At 34.3% G+C, this 22430-nt stretch overlaps 1 protein-coding gene and 1 long non-coding RNA gene across 2 annotated transcripts; both read left to right on the top strand.

The window, feature by feature from the left end:
- The first annotated feature begins 6208 nt into the window (after positions 1 to 6208).
- Positions 6209 to 6806, top strand: LOC129888550 (uncharacterized). Its single transcript, XR_008766678.1, has 2 exons — positions 6209 to 6349; positions 6512 to 6806. It is a non-coding gene; the product is annotated as an uncharacterized LOC129888550 (long non-coding RNA).
- An 8728-nt stretch (positions 6807 to 15534) lies between these two features.
- On the top strand, positions 15535 to 18810 carry LOC129889920 (uncharacterized). Its single transcript, XM_055965395.1, has one exon. It carries the CDS (start codon positions 16027 to 16029, stop codon positions 18439 to 18441), a length of 2415 nt encoding a protein of 804 aa, XP_055821370.1. The 5' UTR covers positions 15535 to 16026; the 3' UTR covers positions 18442 to 18810.
- The last annotated feature ends 3620 nt before the right edge of the window (positions 18811 to 22430 follow it).

The raw sequence follows: 22430 nt of genomic DNA, 5'->3' as shown, positions 1-22430 counted from the left end.
TTATTATATAATATATTATGTATAACTATAATACATAAAAATACAATTTTAATTTTTGACTAAATAATTTTATTTTTTTAAAAAAAATGAGAGTTCAAATTGCTTATTTGTCACTCCTATGACCAACACAATTTCACTGATTTTTTTACATATAGAACCACTTATTAAAAAAAATAAAACAATTTATAGATATATAATAAATCACAAAGATAAAGCATTTGATTGTGTTAACAATGAGAAGTCCTCTCAAAAGATATAAAGAAGGGCTGCGTTATTCAAGGGGGATAGGGTGTTTCTCCATTTATATACTTGCCAAATAAATGATTTTGAAGTAGATTTTCAAAAAAGTTATGTTTGAAAATTCCCTAGTTGCTATAATTTATAAGTACTCAAGTCCAATGATGCTAAAGTTTGAAAATACAAAATTAAATAATTAAATAAAACTTAGCAAAAATGTCAAACATTCATCCTTTTAATCATATAGTTGATAATTGAGAGTGAAGTGGAAATGAAATTACTCTTAAATTTTTAACGGACGAAAATAATTCAATAACATCTTTACTAAATATATCATGGAACAATATTGAGCCCCAACTTATTTGCTTTAATTATGGGAGCTAATCAATATAACACAAGATGAGTTATTATTGTAACGACCTAGCTCCTCGTTACTAAATATATTTGCAGTAAGATATACGAACTTCATTCATCATAAGACTAGGATCAATCCCTTGCTATACGAGTGTACGAGTTGTGAATTAAGATCGTACAATGTTCCTATCTCAAAGTTAAGTTGAAAGTGTCCTTCCGATTTAATTTCAGACTTGAGTTTAAACTAGGGTCAACTTCAAACCACCATAGCTCTCAGGCTATAATGAATTAGGTGTCCCGTGACCTATCAAATTAAAGGTCTATGAATCTTCTTTCCAACTCCACCAAGTTTGCCTCATTTGGAGTTCAGAGTAAACAATTATGCCATTTTTACTAAGCACTGTATGTGTTGAAGCCGCTGTGGCGGGAATTAGGCCGCTGTGGCTGGACCGCCAGAGTGGAATACGGGCAGTTAAATGTTATTTTCAGACCTAAAATATTATTTTAATCCAAAAACTCGTTCAAAGTCAGGTTAGGACAAGGGAGGGGTGATTACTTCAGCTTTCCATCGATTTCCTCCTTCAAGGCAAGTCCTTCCATCAATCTAACACTCGGTTGATTCCTTAGTCCTTAGAAAATATAATTGTGGCCCTAATTGATGGTTTGAATTCATTCTAAGGTGGAAAAATCCAGATTCATGAGGATTTTTAGGTGTAAGACTTTGGGCTATTCTTAAGAATGGTTGTTCTTGATTTATTTATCGCAATTCTCTAATGTTGCCATGAAATTGGTAGTTTAGGTGAGTTAATGGTAGAATAATCCTAGTTTGGGTGGAAAAACAATGAGTTTGGTCTAGAATTTGGGATTTGCATATAATCTGGAAATACTTAGGCCATTTGTGATTGATTTTGTATTATACTATTATTTTAGACTAAGAACTAGCTAAAGTTTCAATAAAAGGAGTCAAGGTTCGCGATCAGGCTTCTGCAGCAGTTGCTTGGCGCCCAGGTAGGCTAGGTTTTCTCAATTGATTAGTTATAAATCTGTTCTCAATGCACAATGTATCGTAGATTAATGGAAAATTTCATATTTAGGCCTTCGAGCACGGAGTCTGGATGGCTGAATGTGTTGCTATTATTGGTTATGGTAGGAATATACTATGTGGGTTATGATTATGCTGTGACTAGTGATGATAGTCTAGTTCTTGCTTATTAACCTTAATACTTCTTGTTGATATGATTGATGGTCCTTGTAAAGTTAATGCGCAAGAAAATTATTGGGTTAGAGTGAGATCTTGAGACTTGTGGTAATCAAGGGGGGTTCATTATGGGGCTATTGATCCATATAAATATAAGATATATATATATACAACAACAACACAGTGAAATCCCACAACGTGGGGTCTGGGGAGGGTAAAGTGTACGCAGACTTGACTTCTACCAAGGTAGGACGACTATTTCCGAGAGACTCTCAGCTCAATAAAAACATAAAAAAAAGTCAGATACAACAGGAAGTACAAAGCAATATGAGAAAAGCAAAACAAATAACGTAAGTGACACAGATAGAATAGAATACCAAAAGTATAAAGAGTAATAACTAATAACAATATATATACATATATATATATATATTTATATGTGTACGTTCATAGTGACAGTTCCATGTGAAATGGTTGAGTAATGCATGTTCATGCAATAAAATGAAATAAAGCTAATGAAATGACTATTTGTGAACAATTACATGCATGATACTGATTACTTGATTGTGCAAGTATGTGAACTATTCATTGTGGATTGTGATTATGCATTTTGATTATGATATTAGATTGGTTGTTGCGTTTTGACACATATATTGGATCGGATGTCACATTCCGATATATATTAGATCGGGTGTCGCATTCCAATACATATATTAGATCGGGTGTCACATTCCAACACATACTAAATATTGGATCGGATTTCACGCCGACACGCTAATAATTTAAGTTTGGGTTCCATGAGATTAACCATTGTGTAGCTATCATCTGTAAATTGATCTTGACTATATGTGTGATGATAGAGAAACTGACTTGATGATAATTAGGCATGCCCATTCTGTGTAATAATTGATGTGAAAGGACTGAAGGTCCAAGTGTTGACATGTTAACAGTTGTAATTGATATTTACATTGTGAAACTGTATATTGCTCTTAAAATGATAAATTGGTAATGTGCTTATATATATATGCATGTTTAAATTATGTAATGGTTGTTAGATGAATTCATATCGTGGGTGTGAGGCCGTGGTAAACAGGCAAAAAACAGATGATGTGCGGTTTGGTAAAATTAGTGACTTATAGTCAGATATTGATGGTGTCCTATTGGTATATATGGGGAAAAAAAGATTGAGGGAGAAATCAGAGTTACTGTCTCCGGCCAGGCTGCTTCGCCACAACGGGCCAGTATGGACCGGAGAGGAGCTTAGGTCCTTTAAATGTTTACCTCTTCCAAGTGAGATAATAATTATTCTAGGGCCAAGGGTTGGTGTGAAAGCTAAAGGTAATAGACTTGTTAGACAGAGTTAGTAGTGGCCCATAGTTTGGAAACTCCTCTATGTGATAGAAGGGTTAGGCCTTGATTTGTATTAAAGTTGGCAACAGACCAACTAGAAGGGATGAGAGTTGGGATTGAACGAATTTAATGAGGTTATCGTGAATAGTAAGAGTTGCGCATAAAGGTTTGGGTGTGGATTTCCTTAAGAGCATGTTTTCTTCTCGTTGATTTCCTTATATTATGCAGTGAGTATCGGATTGACTGATGATGTCTATCAGTACGTGTTGTTTGTAGTGATACTACTCTTGCTATGCGACTTGGCATAGTCTGATTGCATGGTCAGTGATGTTTCTTAGGTGAAGACAAAGATGATTCTCCAATAGCTTCAACTCTTACTTTCTTATGGTGGGAGTTGCGTCATTACTTTATTTATACTATATATAAGCTCTTGTACCTATTTAGATTAGTTTCTTTGGGGTGTTAGTATATTTTTGGTAATAAATCTTTGAATTTTAATATTCAATTATGGTGTATTCCTGACTTTTTATGCTGACATTTAGTAATTGTTAAACTTCAGTATGTTATTTCTATAAGGGTTCTCCTATCTAGGTTTTAGAGTAGGTGCATGCATGGCCCGATGGGTTGGATTGTGGCAATTATGTTAAACTGATTAGCAGATGCATGTACAAGGGAGAATCATTGAGAATTCTGGAAGTCTCTCATTCGAGTTCAAAGTGAAGCTTTATAGTGAAGTATAATATAATGAATGAACCTAGACTACTATTTAGTTCCTATACATACACACACATAGAAGATATTTTCTATATTTAGTTCCTAGATTAAAGGAGGCTATTATAGAATACAACAAGGATATTGTAAATAACTAATTAGTTAATTAGTTAGCTAGTTGTCTTAATTAGTCTAGTTAGCCAACTGTCACTATTTTGTTAGAAGATATTTTCTAATTGATGTGTGTGTATATTAGAAAATATCTTCTAACAAAATAGTGACAGTGGGCTAACTAGACTAATTAGGACAACTAGCTAACTAATTAACTAATTAGTTATTTACAATATCCTTGTTGTATTCTATAATAGCCTCCTTCAATCTAGGTGATATGAAGATGTTCTTCATCCCTAGCTTGGATACAAGATAAGAATGTTGAAGCCTGCCTAGGCTTTTAGTAAGAACATCAGCAGGTTGCTCAGAAGAGTTCAGGTAATGGATGGTCACCAGACCATTTATGACCTTCTCTCTTATAAAATGGCAGTCAATGTCAATGTGCTTTGTTCGCTTGTGAAACATAAGATTGGCAGCAATTTGAATGGCTTCTTTACTATCACAATAAAAAGGAACGGGTAAATTCAAGGGTATATCCAATGTGTTGACAAGCATATGATCCAAGTGACTTCTGCAACAGTGGATGCCAGACTTTTTTACTCTAACTCAGCTGAACTTTTGGAGATAGTAGATTGTTTCTTAGACTTCCATGAAATTAGTGAATTTCCATACTTGATTAAGTAACCAGTGATTGACCTTCTAGTGTTGACACAAGATCTCCAATCTGCATCACAATATGCTTGAAGAGAACCATCTGACCTTGTTGCTAAAAACACTCCATGTCCAGGTGATTGCTTGACATACTTCACTACCTTGATAGCAGCATTCATGTGGGATAGTTTAGGAGCCTGTATAAATTGACTTAAACTCCGAACTGCATATGATATGTTTGGCCTAGTGATTGTGAGATATAACATTTTTTTCAATTAGTCTTTGATACTCACCAGCATCTAACAAAAGTGAATCAAAAGTATATTCAACCAATTCATCAAACTCAGGTGTAGTGAGTTTCTGGTTCAATTCAACTAGTGTATTCATTGGTCTGGAACTCCCTAAGCCTAAATTTGAAATCAGTTCTAATGCATATTTTCTCTGGTGCATCAAAATCCCTTCTGAATTTTTGGAAAATTCAATGCCTAGGAAGAATCTAAGATCTCCCAGGTCTTTGATTTAAAAATTGTCCTTCAAAACTTATTTGGCTTCCTCTATTAGTCGATTATTGCTTCCTATCACAATTAGATCATCTACATATATTAGTATCATCACAATATCACTCCCAACCTTCTTATTCATAGGGAAATAATCAAGATGGCTTTGTTAGAACCTTGCTGCTAGTAAAGCATTGGTCAACTTAACATTCCACTGCCTAAAAGCCTGCTTATAGGGCTGGGCATAAAATACCGAAAACCGAATTACCGAACCGAACCGGCAATTTCGGTATTTCGGTATTCGGTACTTCGGTTCGGTATTCGGTACCGAAATTTAATATTTCGATATTTCGGGTTCGGGTTCGGTACTTATAATTTTCCCATTCGGTATTCGGTAAATACCGAATACCAAAATTATTTCTATTGGGCCTCCTAAAAATGTCTTTTAAACATAAAGGGCTATAGGCCCATTCCTACAATTTAACTAATGAAGTCCACTACTCCAGCCCAATTGTCCCTAACAGGCTAACACATTACACACTAACACTTAACCTAATCACCCCTATACTTCAAACTTCACAACTTCAGTCTTCACTCTTCAGATTGAGTCCACCACTTCAGTCTTCACGCCGCCTTCAGCCCTTCAGCTCTTCACGCCTTCACCGCTTCACGCCGCCATCAGCTTCACGCCGCCTTCAGCTTCACTACTTCACGCCGTCTTGAGTGTGAGGTTTGCGTTCTGCCCTTGTTGGCTGAAATGAGTAGTCTTGCTTCAACTAGATTCCGGAAATTACATAGTTCTGTATGCTGACAATTTTGTCTTCATCAGTTTTGGGTTACTACTGCTGATTTATATGTTGGGATGGAGAGCCTAACAGGGGCCTTCTCAAATTTCTTGATAAAGTTTCTAAAAAGCTATCTCTATCTAGTGAGTGTCCATGATGTAGGATACTTGTTTTTGCAGCACTTCTGTCCCCACTTCTTTTCTCATATTCCGTTTACTTCTCTCGTTGCTATTGGAGTCCTATTCGAAATTCATTTGCTTATGTTAGAACTACTGAAGTCATATTGAATTTTGATTGTCCTGATTCTATATCAATGGATTTGTGACAGGGTTTGGGAACCCAGACTGGTCAAGGACTCACGAACCTGCTAGTCAGACGTCTACCGTGGTCAAGACACTTGTTGAAGAAGGAGCCACATGTACTGGAAGAACTGTTGTAGATGACATGGCCTTTGGGTTTGTTCCTGAACTTTTCACTTGTTAAATTTCGAAATCTTTTCTAATTTGTTGATTCTTTAGCAAGTGCTGATTCCCATTTGTGCGAAGTTACACATATTTCTGCTGTACTTTAGAATCCTTCTTGTGTCATTGATCATTCTTGTCATCTTCATTGTACAGTATTAGTGGTGAACAAAGACATTTTGATACTCCAACAAATCCGGCTATGAAGCTGTTGGAGGCCTTTTGATATCAAATAGGATTATGGTGCAATTTGTCTTTGAATATCAGGACTTCTGCTGCCTATTTTTCTGCAGTATATATAATCATTCCGAGTAGAGAAATAAGGTTTGAAGTCAAGGAGCTTTTTAGCTTTGTTTTGTCCTTTTTATTATGTCCCAAAAGCCTGGTATTTCAGTTGAGAATGTATTCGATCCATTGTTTAGTTTGTTATTAAAAATTTTTACATCTTTTATTGTTGCTATTGTGAATATGATATACTAACATATTCCGTGTGGACTTCGACAGTTCGACTTCAATATGGTATTACCGAATACCGTACCGAACCGAACTTTGATTTACCGATTACCGAATTACCGAACCGAAGTTTGAAAGTTCGGTATTTGGTAAATACTTTGAATTACCGATTACCGAATTACTGAATCCAAACTTTGAAAATACCGAACCGAATACCGAACGCCCAGCCCTACCTGCTTAAGTCCATAAAGTGACTTAATCAACTTGCACACCTGACCTTCTGTTTCTTTATTATGCTAAAACCTTTGAGGTAATTACATGTATACCTCTTCTGTCAAATCTCCCTACAAGAAGGCATTATAAACATTCATTTGTTGAATATTCCATCCTTTTGTTGCAACAACAAATAGTACTGTCCTAACTGTGACCATTTTAACAACAGGAGAGAATGTCTCCTGATAATCCAAGCCTTTATTTTGGTTGTTTCCCTTGGCTACTAACCTAGCCTTAAACCTCTCAACTTGTCCATCAGCTTTATATTTGATCTTGTACACCCATTTGCATCCAATAGCCCTCTTACCAGGAGGTAATACAACTAATTACCAAGTCTTATTATCTTCTAATTCCTTGATCTCCTCCTTCATGGCTTGAACCCATCTATCATCATGCATGGCTTATTGGTATGTACTTGGTTCATTCTCTTCTAAAGAGTTGGTAATGTAACACTGGTATATTTTTGAAAGGCAGCTATAATCAAGATTGTTTGAAATGGAATATAGGCAGTTGGAATGTTTAGATTTTTCTAAGAAAATAAAGTCCTTTTGCCATAGTGGAGCCTTGCTGGACCTGGTTGATCTTCTCTGCACATGTTGTGGTATGTCACTAGGATGAACCATCTGATTTTCTCCATCTACTGGCACAACTTGTGCTGTGTCAATCTCTGACACAGGTGGTGTAACTATATTTGTATCACTATCATTTTCATAAATAGTTGTTGAAGCTGTTGTCCTATCCTCAATAGGTGGAGAATCAAACTCCATATCTAGTTCAATATTCATTGAACTTAAGGACTTGATAGCACTATCCTACAAAACATCTGATGAGTGAGCTTGAAAGGGAAATATTGTTACAGTAAAAATCACATCCTTATTATAAAAAATGTGATGTTCAAGATCATATAGTCTATATCTTTTATGTATAGTTCCATATCCCATCAAAACTGATCTAGTTGCCCTTGGACCAAACTTGTCTGTCTACATAGACATTCTATGACCCTCATGTGAGAAAGATCAGGTTGTCTCCCAAACATCACCTCAAATGAGGAGACATTATGCAATACTGATAAAGGAATCCTATTGATAATATGCACAACTGCAAATATGCATTCCCCCAAAAATCTGATTGGTAGGTGCCCCTGAAATCTGATTACTCTAGCACTGTCTAGGATGTGCCTGTGCTTTCTTTCCACCACACCATTCTGATGAGGTGTGTGGGGATAAGATCTTTGATGTATAATCCCATGACTCTTGAACAACTCATTACATTGAGATTTAAAGATCTCTTCTCCATTATCTGATCTAAAGACCTTAATCTGATCTAAAGACCTTAATCTGCAAATTGAATTATGTTCTAATCATCAAGATAAACTGTTTTAATATAGTGAAAACATCTAAATTAAGATATATAAAGAATATCCAAGTCCATCTGTAATGATCATCAACCAGTGTAAGACAAAACTTTATGTTATTATATATAGAAGCCTTATAAGGTCCCCACACAATCAAATGAATAAGATCAAAACATCTAGTACTTCTACTACTTCTAGTATGAAAAGAAAGCTTGATTTATCTTGCTAATGGACATACATAACAATGAGTCAAACCTAGACTCTTATTTAGATTTAGTACGCTAATATTTCTAATCACATTCATGGGCACATGCCTAAATCTCTTATGCCATATGATATCATTCTCACATCCTTTTGCTGCTGCCAAGTTGATTGCTCCTTGTGCTTGATTCTTCAGCATATACAATCCTTCTTCCTCTTTACCAATCTCCTTCACTTTCCCAATGAAGAGATCCTGAAGGATGAAGAAATCAGGGAAAATGAACTTCCATTTCATAATTAAGAAAAAAGGTGAAAAGGGTAGGTAAATCTAGTTCAATCGGTAAATCCATCTCAGGAGTAAGCTGCTCCATTGTTTCAATGAGAACATCGAAAAACCTAATTCAGCTCCACGTAAGATAGCCAAAGTACGGTTGAGCAATCGACATGATATATTTGCTCATATTTCACTTCCGGTACTGCCCGCCGCCGTGCACGAAGGCAGTGAAGCTCCTTCTACCATACCCCGAGGTGGATTCGAACCACCAAATAAGCCATTTCTCCTTGAATGCTTATTTGAGCTACTGATATCGGAATCGGTCTGACCTACAGGAAGAGAAAGATTGATCGCAATAATTCAACTCCCTAGTCAATTTAGACAGTGATATGAGATTGAATTTAAAATCTGGTACACACAATACATCTTTAATAATATCATCTCCTACTAGTTGAGAGTTCTCTGATTGAGTAATGATTGTAGCTAACTGAACCTTTCTTGGATTATTCACAGTTGATTCAGTAGTGTTTTAATACCAACCATGCGTTTAGTTGCTCTACTATCTACTATCCAGTCTAAACAACAGTTAACTACAATATTACAAAAGGAAGTACCTGTAAATATACCTGTCATATTTGCAATGAACTCATTTATCGTGGATTTATTCAGCATCTGCAGGATCTAGATGTACTGATTTGGTGTGAAGTAGGGAATAGGTCCAACTCCCCTATTTGTCCCAAGCTGAGAATAATGATTGTACTATTCACCTTCAGCCCTCTGTAGTCCCTGCATCTGTGGAGTAGAAAATAAGTTATCCCTCAATCCTTCTACCTGCGTTCCATTTGATGTTTGTACCATGTCGACTCTTTTCTTCCCTTTCCAATCCGGAGGATATCCCATCAATTGATAACAAATCTCTCTTGTATGACCTTGCATGTTGCAGTAAGTGTAGTGTTTCAATTTGTTACAGTCAGCTCTCGTATGTCCTTTCATCTCACAATGATCATAATAGGGACCAACTCTTCTTTGTTATCGCTGAATATGTCCATAGCCTCATCCTCCTTTACCTCTGAAACCTGATCCTCCAGAGTTGTAACTACTAGATCTGCTAGTAAGTAATGCAGTAGGATCAATACTCTCACCTCCTTCATGATATTCACCACTCAATATTCATTGGCTCTCGTCTTGCACTATCATAGCATAACACTAGTTGACACTAGGTGGTGGATTTATCATGAGGATTTGGCTTCTAACCTGTTCATAACTATCATTCAATCCCATGAGAAATTACAATAACTTTTGCCTAACCATACTATCAGTATAGTCCTTCAATTTTTCACAATGACAGAATGGAGAGGACACTATCGAATCAAATTCATCTCATAAGTCTTTTAATCTCGGGTAATAAACAGAAACAGGGGAAATACCTTGAGTATGTGTGACTATGGCTTTATGGAGATGAAAAATTCTAGACATATTTACTTTATCAAATCGTCTCTTCAGACCAGCATTCGATCGAAATAAGATTCCACTGACTAATTTCTTGCTAACATTGCTCATAATCCATGAAATAACCATCGCATTGCACCTATCCCATTGTTTCTTCTCAATGTCATCGTCGAAATCATTTCTCTTGATACTTCAGTCAATAAGCCCTAATTTATTCTTCATGAGCAAATTCAATTGCATCGCACGACTCCATAGAGTATAATTCTCGATTTCGATAAGTTGTATTCCAATTTATATAGCTCTTGATCCATCGGAGGAAGTAAGAAACAGAGGATGATTATGATCGATCTTCTTCGCCATTGGTGTTCAAACTTCAAGCTCATTCAGAATCGTGTGAATGGCTCTGATACTATGTTAAACTGATTAGCAGATGCATGTACACGGGAGAATCATTGAGAATTTTGGAAGCCTCTCATTCGAGTTCAAAGTGAAGCTTTAGGGTGAAGTGTAATACAATGAATGAACCTAGACAGAATAGTGATAGCTGGCTAACTAGAAAAATTAGGATAGCTAGCTAACTAATTAACTAATTAGCTATTTACAATTTCCTTGTCGTATTCTCTAATAAATTATTGCATATATTATTTTCTTATGATATTATATTAATTGATCAATCAACGAAAATGTCAATTATAAGCTTGAATTATGGACAAGCACTTCAAAGATTAAAGTTTTTAAGATACGTACGTATAAGTAAAACTGAACACATGCAAATAAATTTATTAAAAAGGTAAAGGTCTAAGTTAAGGTGAGATTAGATAATATTATGTTGCCAAAATACCAACAAAGAGAGTGAATGGTTGAAATGGCCGGAGAAGTGCTACCATAACATTGTGTGATAAAATGATGCCAATTAAAGTAAAAGATAGGTTTTATAGAATTACTGTAAAAATCGGCAATTTATTACTGTAGAATATCTTTTCTAATCTTATTTTAACAATTAATCTCTTTGTTATTAGGTAAAACACACGTTAACCTAACATCTTAACTCCAAGCTCAATAGTGACCAATAAAATAGAATAAAAAAATAATTTTTCTTTGCATGTACACATGTATTTTCTTTTAAGCGTAAGTAAATTTGATATTTGTAAAATCATCGCGTAAAAAAACATTTTTTTTATATTTACTTCTTTTGCATGCGGAGAGGATGAAAACCTATTATCATTAAATATGAAAGTAAACTATAAAAAATATATTCACTACACAAAGTTACCATTAATCATTTAAAGCCCTAGGAAAATAATAATACAATAAGGACTAGGACTAGAAAGTAGAAAGAGTATGTTTTTTATATATTCATTACAATAATTGGTTCCTCGTGTGTTATTTAAAAAGAAAAAGAAAAAGAAAAAAAACTAAATAAGCCAAGCCCTATTAAAACAAAATCAATTACCACTGTTTGTGTCACCAACCCTAGTACTCTTTTTGATCTATTTTACTTGTCATTTTTTTAAAATTTTAATACTAATTAAAAAGATAATTTAAATAAATTATTCATATTTATTCATTTTAATTGAATATATATATATTTTTTAATCTTATCAATACCTCTTCATATTTTAAAGTAAAATTAAAGTAATAATTATTTTAAATTATTTATTTTTTAATAAAAATAACGAATAAAATAAAATCGCTAAAGTAACTTTTGATTTTTAAAATAAATAAATAAATAATGGGATTGATTGCAAGTAAATCTGGTGAACTTTTTGCAGGCACATTTTTAATTGTCTGGATTTGGTCAACACTGCTCCAAGAAAATGACGAACAACTGGTGGGAATTATTTATTAAATTAAATTCATTTTCATGTCTTTATTTGTTTTTTTATATAAACACATGAACAACAACAAGGCATAACTAGGGGGGTTTATAATTCGGTTTGGATTGTAAATTGATTGAAATCATAACCAAATCAATTTAATTGGTTTTTAAACATTTAAAATCATAACTAAATCAAGTAAAATAAGAACCACCGGTTTGGTTATTGTCGATTTGGTTCGGTTTTTCGATTTATGACTAACCGAGATAATTCAAATATTCTCTCTCCACATTCTTCAATTTTTTTATGAAACTCTTTTTTCTTCACGGCCCACAAGGATGAACTTTGCTGCATATTGAGGGAAAGACATGCTGATGACAAATCAAGTGGACCAAACTTGTAACACAGTTTAGATTTAAAAGAACAAATCAAACAGCGGTTTCAAAATACAAACAACTTTGTCCATTAAAATAAAAAAAATACATATTTAAACTAAACTAACTAGAGAATCCATAATATAATCAATTTTATCTTTAATTAAATTATGAAAATTAATAATTAAAAGGTATAAAATATCTTTAATTATTTATGAAAAGCTAATATTATACATATAAATAATTATAAATTTTATGTATATAATTATCGGTTTGGTTCGATTATTTATTCATTTTTTTTACTATAACCATAACCAAACCAAATATTATCGTTTTTTCAAATTTAAAACAAACCAAATATTAATTTTTTTATTTGATTTGATTTTGATTTTAATCAAAACTGTGAACAACCCTAGGCATACCAAAAAAGGGAGCCAAATTAGTTCACAATAGAAATTTCTTTTTCTACAAAAATATTTTTAAATTATTAGGAAAATTTTTCTTCCCCAATAGAAAATTTGAGGGGAAACAAACAAACAACAAAAGGACTCTTCATGACCCACATGACCTTTTTCCCACTAAAAAAGGCCCATGACAGAGACCAAAAGTAAATAATAGTAATGTTTTAAGGGTTGTTGGGTGAGAAGGATAATATCAAATAATTTTTGGATTAAATTATAGAGATATTTAAGTTGATATTTGATTGGTAAGTATAGAATAATTTGTTTTGGAATTAATAAATAGCATCGAGATAAGTTATTCCTTCTCTTGAGTAGTATATTAATTTTGGGATAAAATAGGTAAATGATAAATATATTCCTTTAAATGATTTTTATACCTCATTTTTCACATTCATATATATTTATATTTTTTTAATATCATATATAACAATATTCACTTCTTATTTTTACGATAATTCTTTTTTTTCTCTATTAAAAAATTACACTATATAATATAATTTTTATTTATAAATTTATTTGAATAATTCTTATGTTTATTTATGTTTTGATTTCTCATAAATTCTTTTTTACTTTAACAAACTTAAAATGAAAATTCTATTTTAAAATTAAATAAGAAGAAAAAATTATTTTTAAATACATACCGACACCATGAAAATGCACACATAAAAATATTTTAGGTAAAGAAAATAGAAGTTTTATTTTAAGAATGAATATTGAATAACTAAAGCTTGCAAAAAAATATAAAAAAAACTAAATAAAGTGAATGGTATTCTTGTAAACAAATAACTTATTCTTAAAATTTATGCAATGCATATTATTTTGAATACAACAAATCAAACACTCAACAAGAAATAATCTCGACATAACTTATCTCATCATAACTAATGTCAACATAACTAATCCATTATAACTAATATCATCATAATTTGTATTTAAATCAAACGCCCCTAAATGTTGATGAAATTAAAGTTGAGATATTTAAATATAATATATGTATTAAATAGTAAAAATTTGAAAGGAGGGGCATTCACCAAATCCACCCAGCAACACGAATTGGAAGTTGTCGGGTCTTAAGTTGCTCCGTGATGATATGGATTCGATCCGCTTTTATCCACTTTATATATTACAACATGTTGGAAATAAGGGAAAACATATGCTGCCTAGCTAATCGATTATTATAAATAAGAAATGGAATTTGAATAAATATTAAATCTAAATTCATAATTATATAATGAATGTATTGCTAAGAATTTTAAAAGTTAAATTCGTTGAATTTAAATCTTGAAATTGACTTGAACACAGATGAAAAAATAAAAAAAAAAGTGAAAAATTTCCACATGAACTCCCAAATAGCATGAGATTCTCTTCACTTAATTGAATTTGCTAATAATATGCCATAATTCTTCAATTATGCACATATTTATTGGCTTATTTCTTTATACAGAAAGAAGAAAAGATATTCATGACTCCTCATTTTTAGTATCCTCTACATTAATGAAAGTTTTCCTTATATAATATGGAATACTAAAATATTCTAGGAAGACTTCATTTTTTTTCCATCCTAATATATATTTTTCAAATTTAGATTATAACTTATTACAACTCTTATTCTCTATTTCCAAATTTTAAAAGACTAATTTTTACTTAACCACATTAATTTCTTGCATTTGAAAAATAGTATTGCTTTAATTACCTTTTAAATGGGACAACAAAATTTGTAGAGAAATCATAAATTTGCCTAAAGGTATTTGAAATTAAATATGCATGTATAAAGTATTTTTTTTTTATCGATATACTTAGTAATTTTCTGACCTCTTTTTATATTTTTATGTTTTTATTGAGCCAATGGTCTTTCGGAAACAGTCGTCCTATTTTGATAGAAATAAGATCTGCGTATACTTTATCTTTCCCAGACCCACATTATGAAATTTCACTGAATTATTGTCGTTGTATAGTTTCCTACCAGAAATGTTCATTGTATATGCCTATATTTTAAATCTAACGGTTAAAAATATGACGGGGTCATTGCATGTATTTTCAAAACTCCAAGAATGACCCTCTTAATTATATATGTATTTTTTACGACAGTTTTAATTAAAGCAATAGCATTATATTAAAATGCCGTATCTCTCTTCGTTCTCATTGGTACTTTCTTTTAATTATTGTAATGCAAGTATTGAAATGTTACTTTAACTATTCAATTTCATGCAACATATTTAGTCTATTTTTATGTCATTCAAATATATTGTAAGTAATGAGTCACACAACATTTATGCTTAAATATGAGTAGGAATTTCATGATAATTCCATGTCTTTCTATTCAGATAATTTGAGTACACATTCGAGACTCCTTCAAATTTGAATTTATCATAATTAATTTATTTTTAGATTAAATGTTTAACTAATCACAATTACTTTTTAAATATAATAATTAATAAAATTTAAATAGACAGTTTTTTTAAAAAAATTAACAATTTTACGTCCCGATATTGAGGGCAAGTGTTCGAACTTAGAAGGTTCCATTCGTCAAACAGCACACAGGCGCGTTTCTCTGTTAAGACCAAAGCCTACTCTCATCTTCTCCACTCTCTTTCTCTTACTATTTTTTCTCTCTCTCTCTCTCTCTCTCCTTCTCCGGCACCATTTCCGGCGATACTCCGGCCGGAACTTTCTTCCTGTCTCTCTGAATCCTTAAACTGCTCAAAATTTCCCATCAACAGGGCTAAGAAACGTCGCAAAAACCAAACACTGTGATTCAGGACCACTACAATCCAAAAAACTTTTCTCTCCCGATTCTATCGGAGTCTCTCATGGACCACCGGCCGTCACCCAATTTCCCTCCTTTGCCGGCGACATTTCCCGGATGAAAATGCATGCCCAATAAATTCACAAAATGCCCCTTGAAAACACCAAATTTACATAAAGCTTTGCATTTTGATTTCATAAGGATTCAGCACAAAAATAAAAAAATCATCATAGATTAATAATTATAGGGGCTTTTCTGGTATTTAACAAATGGCGTCTGCACCAAATACAACCACTGCTTTAGCCACTGTGGAATCGACCGGCGGCGGCGGCGGCTCAGCCGATGAACTTAATGCTAAGGCAGTGCATAAGAGATATGAAGGGTTGGTGATGGTACGGACCAAAGCTGTAAAAGGGAAAGGAGCTTGGTATTGGGCTCATCTTGAGCCGATTTTGGTCCAAAATTCTGATACTGGACTTCCTAAAGCCGTCAAGCTTCGCTGTTCCTTATGCGACGCCGTTTTCTCTGCTTCAAATCCTTCAAGAACTGCCTCTGAACATCTCAAAAGAGGGACTTGTCCCAATTTCAACTCTGTTGCAAAACCCATTTCGTCAGTGCCACCTTCCCCGTCAACTACCGTCGCTTTGTCACCGTCGTCGACTCCGTCACATCAGCAGCAGAATCATCGTAAACGGAGCTCTTCCGGTGGTGGGGTACGCGGGGGTAATGGTGGGGGTGGGGGGAGTGTGACGACGTCGTATCAAGTTCCTCCTTTAGCTATTGTTGATCCATCAAGATTTGCAGTAGAGTTAGCCTACTCCCCTGTTGTTTCAATGGCTACTTCAATTGTCACTGTCGCCGGTACTGGTGGAAGTACGCCGGGCAGTGGTGGTGGTGGTGCTGTGTATGCGCAGCAGCATTTGATGTTGTCAGGTGGTAAAGAGGATTTAGGTGCTTTAGCTATGTTGGAAGATAGTGTGAAGAAGCTAAAAAGTCCTAAAGCATCACCTGGTCCAACATTAAGCAAATCCCAAATTGATTCTGCACTTGATTATCTTGCTGATTGGGTGTATGAATGTTGTGGTTCGGTCTCATTCTCGAGTCTTGAGCATCCAAAGTTTAAATCTTTCTTAAACCAAGTTGGCTTGCCACCACTGTCAAGAAGAGATTTTGCTGGTTCAAGGCTAGATGCTAAGTACGAGGAAGCAAAGGTTGAATCGGAGGCGAAAATTCGAGATGCTATGTTCTTTCAGATTGCATCCGATGGTTGGAAGTCAAAGAATTATGGACTTGTTGGTGAAGAAAATTTGGTTAATTTATCTGTGAATCTTCCCAATGGGACCAGTGTGTTCAGGAGAGCAGTGTTCACTAGTGGATACGTGCATTCGAAGTGTGCGGAGGAGATTTTTATGGAGACCATTTCTGAAATATGTGGGAACAATTTGCACCAATGTGTAGGTATAGTTGCAGACAAGTTTAAGGCCAAGGCTTTGAGGAACTTAGAGAATCAGCATCATTGGATGGTTAATGTCTCTTGTCAGTATCAAGCGTTTAATAGTTTGGTTAAGGATTTAGGTAAGGAGCTTCCTTTGTTCAAGAATGTAACTGAGAATTGTTTAAAACTTGCGAATTTCGTTAATAATAAGTCTCAAGTTCGAAATAGTTTTCACAAATATCAGTTGCAGGAGTATGGGCATGCTAGTTTACTGAGAGTACCGTTGCGTGGTTATGAAAGATCAGATTTTGGACCTGTGTGCACGTTAGTGGACGATATTCTTAGCTCAGCACGAGCACTTCAATTAGTATTGTTGGATGAATCCTATAAGATATTGTCCATGGAGGAGCAAATTGCTAGAGATCTTGAAGAGATGATGAGGAGCCCACATTTTTGGAATGAACTGGAAGCAGTGCACTCACTGGTAAAACTGATTAAGTCAATGGCACAGGATATTCAGACAGAGAAGCCGCGTGTAGGGCAGTGCCTTCCTCTTTGGGAGGAGCTTAGGGTGAAAGTTAAGGATTGGTGTTCGAAGTTTCACATTGCAGAAGGACCTGTAGAGAAAGTAATTGAAAGGAGATTCAACAAGAATTATCATCCTGCCTGGGCTGCTGCATTTATACTTGACCCGCTCTATCTGATCAGAGACACTAGTGGCAAGTACTTGCCTCCATTTAAATGCCTAACACCGGAGCAAGAGAAAGACGTTGACAAGCTCATAACCCGGCTTGTGTCTAGGGAAGAGGCTCACATTGCATTAATGGAGCTTATGAAATGGAGAACTGAAGGACTTGATCCCGTGTATGCTCAAGCCGTACAATTGAAGCAAAGAGATCCCAGCACCGGAAAGATGAAGATTGCAAATCCGCAAAGTAGTAGACTTGTGTGGGAAACTCATCTCACTGAATTTAAGTCACTTGGCAAAGTGGCAGTTAGGCTAATATTCCTTCGTGCGAGTTCATGCGGTTTTAAGTGCAACTGGTCTGTCTTGAGATGGGTGAATGCCCATTCTCATTCAAGAGTGGGAATGGACAAGGCTCAGAAGTTGATATTTATCGCCGCTCACTCAAAGCTTCAGAGGAGGGATTGTTCTAGTGATGAAGACAAAGATGCCGAGCTCTTTTCCCTGGCAAACAGTGAGGATGATGTGCTAAATGAGGTTTTTGTTGATACATCCTCTGTGTAGTGTTCGTTTTTCTTATTTATGACTACAACTGTAGGAATTTTTTCCTGGAGAAATGAAATTCTTTCCGCACTGTGGTACGTGCTTTCACTTTTTTAATCTTAAGAAGAATTTTGGTAGTTCTCCTGGATATTGAGGACTATTGATTCTTGCATGAGCAGAGTTCAGTCTTAGAATCTGCTGTATGAACACAGTAGCTTCTTGCTTGGTAACACAAAGCTGATTGAGAGAAGTTGCAGGACAGAAGTATTGTACTGCTTTTATTCTTAGGTAGTTTGGAATTCATAATATATGTGGAGGGGAAGGTTTTTGTTTCCCTTTCTTGTAAGATCAGAAATTTTACTCTTTGATAGATCCTATTATTTGATGAAAGTTCTTTCAGTTTTTGCCTTAAAGCTTTACATTCGTTATTTAGTTATATCCGGTTTAGTTATCTCGAAGTAGTCATGACAGAAATTTGCACGTCTTACTTCAATGGTAGCATTTGGAGTAAAAAATGCCTCATTCTGCTAGCTAAAGAATGTCTAATGCTGAGCTGAAAGTTAGTTTTATACAGAATTAATCCTTTAAAATGATCCATTGAATGGTCTTATTCTCAAGATAAATTTACATCCATCGGTCAGTTCTTCAGACTCCGTTGATAGATGTGAACTGGTTAACCAAATTCAACATTGCGTGGACGTCCCATCAAGAAGCAGATGAAGAACTTTTGCCTTGGAGACAGCCTATTTTTTTCTTTATTTGGAACTTGGAAGATTATTACAGATGAGATACTGCTATAGGTTCTGTGCCTATGCCATACCTCTACACTGCAATCTGGTCTCAATCCATGCTCTCAAAATCTTCCCAGCAAGGTCTGGTATGAGCAACAAGTGCTTTTCCCCTAGTTGGTGAGATTCCAAACTGTGAGATAATAATATTACAGTTGTGAAGAGCTATTACTGTTGCCGTTGGCTTGTGAACATGCTACTTTAACCAGTTAGAACTTCTTATCATTTACTTCGTTTTCGAACTCATTAGTATTCTCTACTTCACTTTTGTTCCTCTTTTTTATTTGTGTCTTGAATACTTGATGCTTCCTTCTTTTTTTTGGCTCCTAGTATTATTTCAACTCATGACCAAGGATGTGAACTAGTGGTCAATGAGGTGGATTGAGAACTATGAGGTCTCGAATTCAAACCCCACCGAGACAAAAACACTATTGATTTCTTCTGTCTTAGTCTTGGTGGACAGAGTTAATTGGTACCTGTTACTTGGGAGGTGATAGTTATTCCGTGGAATTAGTTGAGGTATTTGCAAGTTGGTCCGGACACCACGGTTATAAAAGAGTTAACCGGTACCTGTTGCTGGGGAGGTGACAGTTATCCCGTGGAAGTAGTTGAGGTGAACACACGGTAAGAAACTATTGCTTGGTCGGTTCGATCATAGATGAAGAGGATATTACGAAACGATTTCACCTGAACATTTTCAAATAAAAGGACTGGGGATGTTTCAGACTAATGTAACCTATGCAACTAAGGTTTTGCTAGCTTTGGCAACAACCCCTTTTTGTCAAGGACCTTTGATCAATCTTTATAGCTGGAAGAGCACTTCCAACAACTGACTCTTGGAACCCCACCATGAAAGAAGTTGAAGTCTTTCCAAAAATTGGTTGTTTGTTTTGGGATAAAGAAAAAGTTGATTAAGTTAAATCACCTTTAGGTAACTTCTCACTTAAACATTTTCTAAACTTGTTGATGTTCATGCAGGGTCATTGGATCGCTGATGCTTCCCTATCATTGTGAAAAAGTTGTGAGAGGACCCAAAGTAGAAGAATACTGTCACCAGAGAGATGCTTGATAATGACATGGCAACGAAGATTGACCAATTTTGCTGGTTACCGGATGACTTTCACTAATGAAGAATCATCATTATCTGGTAATAGTTTAAATTTTATCCGTTTTGCACTGTTACTTTTACTTTCAAATGATGCATTCATTATAATTTGGATATATTCTAAAGTAATCTTTATATTCTTAGAGTTTGATTTAGCTTGGCACCTCCCACATTTTCATTCACTTCACTTAACATTGTATTCATCAACAGTGAAAGAACTATATACTCATATTTGATATGTTACATTTACTTGCTTTCCATCTAATTGTCTAAAGGCATCAAGCAATTCTTTGGAAAGCTACAGCAACAACGACAATATAGTCCCACACGTGGGGTCTGGGGTGGTTAGAGTGTACGCAGATTTTATTTCTACATTAGAGGTGAAGTAAAGAGGTTGTTTTCGATAAACCCCTGCTTCAAAATCCTTAGAAAATGTTAGAACAATCTCCATTTCTTGTAAAGTGGTGGCATGTTTCAATGTCATCTTCCGCGAAACCAGGCTCTTACTTTGTGTCACTTATGGCTGAAATTTCTGACTTTGCGATACCAACGCTTGGTATTGTGTTATTCCATAATCCCGGGATAACCTCGTTCCAAACCAAACGACACCTTAGTGTTCTTTTTCTAAAGAATATGATGGATTATGATTAAGCTACCAAAAAGAGATTCTATGACCACACAACAACTGTTGTTAACACAAATTTTATGGCGTTTTTAGAGAACCTATCTTCTTTGTTTCTCACCTAAAACTTTAATATGATAGCACCATATGAGAGAGATAAAAGGCATATTTCCTTTTTCTCCTTTTTTCACTATCAGTTGTTTTGTGGGGTTAAAAGGAATTTGTTGATTGATTTTGGTACAATTCTTCTTTTTTCTATATGCTTAGTACCTATGGTTAAAATCTTACACAATGATGTTTATACTATTTAAAGCAAAATATTGAGGATGCAGCAAATATAGTGTTCAAATTTCAATGATGAAAAGAAAATTTAACTATCTAATTGCTGGTGGACATGTTGATGTAAGCATTCCGAGTTATACAATACTTGTTTTGATGGTAGGTAACAGATATTCGATGAAAAATAATTTCTAAGTTGGTCATTTTCTTAAATATGTTGTATTGTATCGAATCCATTTTTTTTATTCAAACTGAGCAGTTATCGTATGACAGTAGTGTTTTTCTTCTTTAATTTAAGTTTAACTCATTGTTAGATAAGAGTTCAAAATTTTGTGCTATACTTTTATGGGTTGGGGGAAAGTGAGTAGAAGTAGAATAACAGAAAGGACCACCCGAGGAATATGGTGGTAGTTTTTTTTTTTAATTAGAGGGTTCAAATTCGAACTTAGAAAATAAAAAATCTTTTGATTTTTAATTATGTCGTGAACTATCCAACATGATTTTAAAACAATTGAGTTAGTAAATTTCGAATATCATATGATTAAATTGAAGAGAATAAGTATGGTGATAGTTGGATTCAGTATTGATATACCGATGCTATCTAATCTCTTTAAATTGAAATAAATATAAAATCTTCATGATCTTGTCTATTTAATAAATGGGTAATCCGCTTTAAAAGCGTTCATCCTCCGACACACATATATATATATATTTCAACAAAAATCACACAAGGAGTAATTAAAAAAAAACTCTAATAATCTTTCTATAGAAAGCATTTTTACTCTTGTCGTAAACTATTTGGAATGAATTTCAAATAGTCTAAAATTCAAATGGTTAACTCAAGGAAAAAAAAATAGAAAAGGATTGTGTGCCTCGGGGGGAGGGGGGGGGTAGCTAAAAAGGTTTATAATATATAGTACTAGCTTTAATTTGGAGGTGGGGGTGGGGGGGATTCATGAAGCAGGGTATTAATTAATTTCTTAATAGTGATTAAAGATTTAAATGGAGAGAGAAATTCCTGTCGGCAAGATTTAGTTAAGCTTTAGTCCAAATACTCTAAAACAGACTGCTCACCAAACTATATATTCACTATTCTATTTTGAATTGAATCGTTCAAACTTTTTATCTTTTTCGTTTCACTCGATTTTCAATATCCGTATTAAAATTTAATTAAATTCATACTTTACAGAATTCATTTTTAAGAATCGTATTTTTT

The sequence above is a fragment of the Solanum dulcamara genome, chromosome 5 (assembly GCF_947179165.1).
Source record: "Solanum dulcamara chromosome 5, daSolDulc1.2, whole genome shotgun sequence".
Lineage (NCBI taxonomy): Eukaryota > Viridiplantae > Streptophyta > Magnoliopsida > Solanales > Solanaceae > Solanum > Solanum dulcamara.
This window is presented reverse-complemented; position numbering and strand designations above follow the sequence as displayed.

Excerpts from the sequence above, each read along its gene's own strand:
- LOC129889920 (XM_055965395.1), top strand. The coding sequence starts at position 16,027 with ATGGCGTCTGCACCAAATACAACCACTGCTTTAGCCACTGTGGAATCG.